Below are 8,186 nucleotides of genomic sequence, written 5' to 3'. Positions count from 1 at the left end.
TTTTCCCACATCTTTACTTCATCACTGCGCATTACTTCAAAATTTCGAAGGAGGCTGTAGCGCCATCAGCTCCTTACGTTCGCCAGTGGATAGAATCGAAGCGTATATATAGGTAAGGTACAGGCACGGATCCATGGGTAGGGCGATAGGGGCGATCGCCCCTCCCAACTGCCAGTATTTTGGATTTATTATTATGCCTAATATTTTTGAAGATTCGAATGTTCTGTCTTTTATCATGAAGTTGAACAGGTTCGAGAATATTTTTAAAGCTTCATTTGAGTCCAATTTATGCTCACGATAGGTTAATCTGAACTGGACCACTTGCAATGTGCCTCAAGAGGGGCTCGAACCCAACACCCCTTGAAAGAATAGGCTTTTTTGTTTGTTTGTCTATTCACTTTACTCTTCACACCTGATCGTTCAGTTCACCTAGTCAATGGAAGAATTACGATAACGACGTTCAATAATAACAATCCATTCCAACCACAATTTTTGCAAAATAATAATAATAATCTCTAGAACATGGAAATCAGCTTGTTTCCTGTTTACAGAACGATACATTGTGTATATATAAAACAGTGTAGGTGTAGGTTATAATTGATTCTCCGGGAGGCGAGGTACGTACCAGACTGATCTTCGCCCCTCCCATCTGTAACTACTAGATCCGCCACTGTGTATGTATGTATGTATATATTTATATATTTAATAAAATTGAACGAAATGGTTACGGATTAGATTCCCCGTAGCTCGTCTGAAGTTGCCGGTCCAGTCCGAACTAGAGTCTGGAAATTTACAATGGATTCTACCACTACTTCGGGGTATATATGTAGAACGAGTGCTCTCTTAACCGGGTTTGACCCCAGGAGGTCTGAATGTGAAGAGTGCAGTGATTTTATTGCTTCCCCCACCTCTACGTCAGCAAATGTAACTTGCCACACTACGACACTAGTTTCGCGCGTGTGTGCCGTGAGCGTTCCCGCCCAAGTTCTCTGAATCTGCGTAATTGTTGCATCGTTGCTTTCGCAATTTGCACAATTTCTAAGAAAGTTCTATGCAGAGGAAACGATAAGAATCGTTTCTGTTGGTGCATCATTTCTCGGAGCATCGCCAGCTGTTATTGATCTTGTCGGTAACTTTCCACGGCCTCGGCCAGTGCGCAGTCGTCTCCGTCACTCGACTCGCGACAGCCAACCCTGAAAGTTGTGTAGCTGTGTCCGTTAGTGCTTAGAGTAGCCAGTTCATTTTTATTAGTGTTCCGTTTCATCAGCCGGTTGCCAACATCCACAAAACTGGCGACCACTACATGCCTGACGGTAGCATGTCTTTACCCCGCGAGTGGAGAGAACAGAAAGGCAGCATTAGCAGGGGTAGAATTTTCCCCCACGAGAACTCACTGGACGAAAATATGAACGAGCGGCTTGGCTCCCAGTTCTCCATTCATTCCGCACCGGTGCTCGATAAAGGTGGCGACCTGTCGGAGAGGTCTTCCTCGATTTGGTCGCTGAAGAGGCCCGCGTCCGAAGTGTTACCCCCTCAGGAGGACGACGACGACGTATTCAGTTCTTTTTGCTTCGACGACGACGACGACAACCAGCTGACGGTGACGAGCATCAAGCCGCTGCTGGCCCTGGGCAAGGACCACCTGGTCGTTAACCTGACGGCGCAATTCCCCAAAAACGATCACAAAAGAACCGCCTCGGTGAGATCCGATTCAGGGACCCCGGACGAAGATGAAAACCTGCTTACAATCTCGAGTCTCACGGCTCGCCCGCTCATCGCGAAGTCTGAGGAGTTGCGGAAGAAAAAGATCGCCAAGAAGTTGAGGGAAGCGGAGCGAAACGCCCGGCTCAGTCGCTTCAGGCCCCCCGATGGCGGGTACGGCTGGTGGGTGGTGGTGGGGGCTTTCCTCGTGCAATTCTGGGTCGCAGGACTCGTCAAGTCGTATGGTGTTCTCTTCGTCGAAATAATGGAGGCCTTCAGCGACAGCAGCGCCTCTATGGCCTCATGGATACCCGCCATCTTGTCCACGTTGTGCCTAGCTCTTGGTAAGTTCAATGCCACTTGTCTCTTTTCAAAAACAAATCCCTTACTACTTTTCTTTTCAATAGTAAATTATATATACATGCAGAAATCTCAACCAACAATTCTTGTAATTTTCCACTTTCAGGATCTTTATGAAAAATGGATGAGAAATACTGATATTTTTGTTCTCAAAAGAGATAATTCAGGTAAGAACATGTAAGTGACCTAAGAAGAGACTTTTCAAGTACTTATTTTCCTCAGTGTGGGGTTATTCTCACTTAAAGATGATATTGCGTATTACTTACCAAACGACATCGGCGTTAAAGCGACATGGGTCCCAGGTTCGAATCCCGGTGTGGCCATGTTTTTTTTTTTATTTGCGAGTGTCCCTACATCAATTTCATCATATATCATCACTCATCCTCATCTTCCCCATTAGCCACAAATGGCAGAAAAGCGAAGTAAAATAAACCAAATCAATCAATCAACCAAATGACATTGAGTGACCTCTATCTGATAAAAGTGAACTAGTTGAATCCTAATGTCGACGACAGACGATATAAACATATATTTTAGAAGATATTGGATAAAAATATTTTCATGTACTAATTTTGTTTCAGTTTTATTTATTTTATTTCCATAAGATATTGGCGTGATGTAACGTATCGTTCCTATCGAGTATAATGTGTTCCAACATTCACTCTTAAATACGATAAATTCTACAATCTTTCAAGTAAGAAATTGAGAAAAATGCAAGAAATGTTTGGAAATTAAGAAATATGTTCTAGAACAATACATTCGATATAAAGGTGAAGCTTACTCCACTTTTAACAAATTACGTTTTAACAAATCAATCAATGTCTTGATTGACCACGCTGTCTGACCTTGCGTGCCAAGAATTGAGGCCAGAAGAGCTTGAGAGATTTCAAGAACTATGATAGCTAGGGAAAGTTCTTTAATGTTTTATTGCGGAAGAATGTTGGTTGTATGTATTGCGTGATTCCACAATTGATACAATGTAACTTACAAATATATAAGAGAACCTCCCCGATTGTATGGCGTAGTGGTAACGTCGTCACCTTGTCCCGGGTCGATATCCGATGGAACACATAGTGGTTCGGATTCCACTTTAAACTGTAGATCGATCGATCGATCGATTGATTGATTGGTTGAGTTGGTGTTTTAAGTCCACTTTATGCACAGTAAGGCTAATCGGGACTGGACCTACAGTTTAAAGTGTGCCTCCACCGGGCATCGAACCCGGGACCCTTTGATTAAACTAAACTGGAAACCAAGTTTGTCAAATACCTAAGGAACTAACAAATGACAGGAGTTGCATTCTGATAATCCAATGGGCATTTGGAAAATTTCCAATGTAATAATGTATATAATGCAAGAATGCTACGATCGTGAAAATAATAATATGCTAGGAAAATTATTCGAAGGAGTAACAAACAGCTGGTAAAGTTACATCATGACAATACTGTGTATCCCCCCAAATATAGCCCCCACCCCCCGGAAATATATAATTTGTGACAGAAAGGGAGAGGCAAGTTTCCAGAAAGGATTCCCTGCCTTTCAAAAACCACCCTGGGCATAACCTACGAGGACATAATGTCAAAACTACTATCTCTATTTGACTGCCATAGTTTACAGTCGATATCAAATGGACCACAAATAATACTATAATCTTTACATTTTTATTTTGACTGACACATACAGCGTAACCACAGGGATATGCAAACCTATCAATTATCACAACGGTTCAAAATTTCAATCAACATTGAATTTACCACTTCAAATAATTATAAATACGCAAATCATATTTGAGATATATTTGTTTCTTTTTTTTACATAACGTCAAGGGGTTTCTCCGACAGCGTAGTGGTTAACGTTATCACTAGAATAAAGAAGCCCTTGGTTCGATTCCCGGTTAAGGCAAACTTTACTGATTAGGATACCACTTTAAACTGTATGTTCAATCCCAGTTAACCTGTATGTGCATAACGTAGACATCAAGTGAAAGATTTTACTCGAATAGTGTTAAACGCAAAATTAAAAGATAGGAATACGTTCTCGAAAATCTATCAGGTTATTAACAAATTTGTTGCAATCATGTCGAAAAAACATTGAGGAACAAGGTAGAAATTGCCACAATTGAAATTAATTGTGAGCTTAACCTTCTATGCGGGGGAGAACCTGAACTTTATCAACTTGTTGAAACGGCTCAGGCGGCCACGCAGCGTCGTATAAAGTGGGTACCTGGAGGAAACTCTGGGGGGTTAAGGCGGCCAGGGGCGTGGTGGTGATCACATCACCCCCACCTTCGGCCGTGATCAAGAAAGTGTGGGGCCCTAACTCCAGATCCCCTATACGCCTTCATGGCGTGGTGCAAAGCACAGGGGAGAACTTTACTTTTTTTTTATTGTTGAACTATAATCACTTGCTCAACCGAAGATACTTTAAATTTGTGTAAAATTATTGTTAAATAAATTATTTTTCTATAATTCAATTTTGCAAGGCTTGGCTGGGAGAAATATATAGGGGTATCAAAAAGTTTTAATTATCCCCATAAAATAATTGAGACAGAAAGTTGAGTTTTATATCCTTTTATTGTGACTTCTGTACATAGTCACCATCCAGAGTTACACATTTCTCCCAGCGTTTTTTGATCTGTCGAAGACCATCATTGTAGAACTCTGCAGATTGCATGGCAAACCAGCGCTCCACCTCCAATATGACATCGTTAGTGTTGTCAAAATGGCGACCCCGAAGTGGATTCTTCATATGTGGGAAAAGGAAAAATTCACTTGGTGCTAGATCGGGAGAATAGGGCGGGTGCGGTAATAATTCATAGCCACAACGGTGAGCTTCAAGAACCGCTGCTTGCGATGAATGAGCGGGTGCATTGTCCGCAAGGAGACGGATCACTTTGGAGAGCATGCCGCGACGTTTTTCCTTCACAGCATCTCGTAACTTCCTCAGAAGTGAGCAGTGGTATGTCCCAGTGATAGTTTCTCCCTTCCGAAGGTAGTCTGTAAGGATGACCCCATGACAATCCCAAAACACTGAGAGCATGACCTTCCCAGCAGACTTTTGCACCTTTGCTTTTTTGGGGGGAGGGGACGAGGGGTGCTTCCATTGTTTGCTCATCTCTTTTGTCTCAGGATCATATAGGTAGATCCAACATTCATCCATAGTTATCATACGGGCAAAAAAATCTTCCTCGTTTTGTTCCAAAATGTTCAACATCTGACTCGACATGTCACGCCGTGTTTGTCTCTGAAGAGGAGTGAGCAAACGCGGAACCCAGCGGGCCGACACCTTAGACATATGCAATTCCTTATGAATAATATTCCAAACATTACCATAACTGAGTCCACTTTGTCGCATGATGTTTTGGATAGTTATGCGTCGATCTTCCAGTATCAGATCCTCGATTTTCTTCACTGTGGCGGCGTCATCCGTGGATGATGGGCGTCCAGATCTAGATTCATCTGTAACAGACATGTGACCTGTTTGGAAATGTCTCTTCCACCTCACAATAGTGTCATAGGATGGGCAATCACCACCATACACAACTTTCATTTCTTCATGAATTTGGCGGGCGTTGTGACCCTTCAAATGCAGAAACTTAATAACGCTGCGAGCTTCGATCTTCTCTACTTTGCACTTTACTGACAACTAGCGCCACCTATAAAGAACAGAAATAACACACATTAATAATTTTCACTACAGAACACATAGAAGGTCTAATGACTACAGAAGCAAAGTTTCATCGAAATCACTCAATAAATTCTGGGGGATAATTAAAACTTTTTGATATCCCCTCGTATGTACTATTATTTTTATTATTTTTATTTATTATCTCAATAGGGTTACAATTAAGCCATACAACATTTCATTTAGAACAAAATTAATAAGGAAAATGAGATGAATTTACATGAGCATGTAGAGTGTTACATAGTAGGAATGAAAGGAAAGTTTGAGGGTTATTTAAAAGAAAAGAAGGTGTATGGGTGGGATATGAGTGTGTATGGAATTACTGTTTGAAAATGATAGGGATGAAAATTTAAATCATATGTGCGTGAGAGAAGGGGGGGTTACTGTATATGCAGAAACTTTGAGTTTCCTTTCTTGACTTCACTTTTTGGTCAGATAGGCTAGACTATATTGGTTTTAATTCTATCTGCTTATTAAATATTCAAATTAATGGATACCTGGAGGCAACCCTGGCCGGGGGGGGGGTAAAGGTGGCGGAGCGTGGTGCTGATCACATTATCTCCAAGAACCCCCTAAATGTGCCTTCAGGGCATGGTGCTATATGCACGAGGAACTATACCTTTCATTAAACACTATAATTGGTTTGAATTTACAGTTTTAACTGAGATTCGAGCCAATGAAACAAGCTCATACAGAAAAAACGAACCCGGAACTCCTTGATTACAGGTGACAGCATAAACTGTATATTGTCTGAAGGGCATAAGGTACTTAGCCGGAAATCTTGTTATCACATTCTAATCTATTTTGCACGAGAACCCGTTAATTACCAAAGAAAAACATACTTAGACACACAAGGAAAGCAGTGGAATATTCGAGTGCATAATTACCGAGATGCATGAACATCAAAAGAAAGTGTATTGCAGATAGATACCTCAGGAGCAAAGCCGTAGCTAGACAGCAAAAAATTGACAGTTGACTGGACAAATGACGGTCCAAGACCTTCCAAGTACCGTAAAAAATATAGCGTGGACGTTCTTGAAGTATTGACGGTTAACTTAACAGACTTAACTTAAGTAACATAGTTTATCAAACTTCGGTAATTTAAATGATCCAGCTTTGAAAAGATCTTAACGGTGCACTCAATTGCAATTTATAGTCAGTATCTATTTTATGCCAAATTTCAATATCGACGCAAATATCCACAATGGCACTAGAGCCGAGACTAGGGTAGGGGCGGTTGCCCCTAGCGGTGAAGGACAGAGGTCACCGAACTACCAAAAAGTGAAAAAATGTCGCGGCGTCCCGTGAAAGTATTGGCGCCCTATTAAAAAGTAAAATCATTGTCCATTTGCCAAGAAGTAGACCTACAATTTTCTTTTTTTTTTTTTCGACCAAATTCTTGTCCCGGGCCCTGAAATTTAGCTACGGCTCTGTACAACGCAATGATTTCGTGACACTGTTTGGGCAATGAGCAGAAGACAGGTCTAGCATGAGTCAGCCGAAAACGACTCAACGTATATTCTCATGCAGACTGCACGAATGCAATTTTTTAACATCAGCTTTGCCTTCGCAAAAGTCACCTTACAGGGAAATTGCCTTTACAACAGTCTCGCTAAACTCTTACGCAACTGACTTTTTTGAGTTATCTGTTATCTGAGTATTCCGGTTTATATTGGTGAACAGGAATCGTGCAACACGTTTTATTTTAGCATGACCAGTGTGGGTGATTATGGGGGACATAACTCACCTCTTTGGCATAAATAACAAATACCTCCGATATACATTTTAGAGAAAAAAACGAGGATTAAAATGACAAAGAGAATGAAATAAATCAGAAGCAGTCACCAATCACATAAAAAGTCCAAAGCACACACACCACTGAAGACCAGGTACGGATTTATAAATGTGGAGGTCCGGGATTGACAGCGGCATGGGACTTGCCTATATATATATAGATAGATAGATAGATATATAGGCCAAATTATGTTATGTGGTTATTTATATTTTCAAAATGGTTATCACATTTCAAACGTACCAGTTTTTGGCACTATTTCAAAGCATTTTCTTCCAGTAGAACCCACTTTTTAGATGGAGACTACGGGGTGCAGCCCCTCCTCACCCCCCTAAATCTGGACCTTCTGAAGATAACCTAAAACAGCAATGTTCATATGCTACTATTCCGCAGGATGTTAATATTAAGACTAACGTTCGCCTTTGAATTAATAAGCATTGCAATATTTATTAAAAAAGATTAAAATATACTATAGGGAAAAGAAAAGTGATTCCGGTCAATTCCATGAACGCGTAAAACGAATCCAAAGTTTTAGAAGGAAAAATTTTCAAAGCTATTCGCACAGTAAGTTTTGTTAATGGTTGGTTTACACTGTCAATCAGTAAAAAGTTTCATTTGTAATAATAACAAATTGTGATGAATAATTCTG

The 8,186-nt window shown here is 40.8% G+C and overlaps 1 protein-coding gene across 1 annotated transcript in view; it reads left to right on the top strand.

The window, feature by feature from the left end:
• The first annotated feature begins 1,187 nt into the window (after positions 1 to 1,187).
• LOC145985255 (monocarboxylate transporter 12-like) overlaps positions 1,188 to 8,186 on the top strand; it is a 64,759-nt gene continuing 57,760 nt past the window's right edge. Inside the window, exon 1 of the mRNA XM_083119043.1 lies at positions 1,188 to 2,045. Within this exon, the coding sequence (XP_082975169.1) occupies positions 1,304 to 2,045 (742 nt within the window). The 5' untranslated portion in view covers positions 1,188 to 1,303. The remainder of the gene's footprint in view (positions 2,046 to 8,186) is intronic.

Source organism: Lepisma saccharinum, chromosome 3 (assembly GCF_977018435.1).
Source record: "Lepisma saccharinum chromosome 3, izLepSacc3.1, whole genome shotgun sequence".
In the NCBI taxonomy this organism is placed as follows: domain Eukaryota; kingdom Metazoa; phylum Arthropoda; class Insecta; order Zygentoma; family Lepismatidae; genus Lepisma; species Lepisma saccharinum.
Note: the sequence above shows the minus strand (reverse complement) of the source record. Positions and strands in the feature narration are given on the sequence as shown.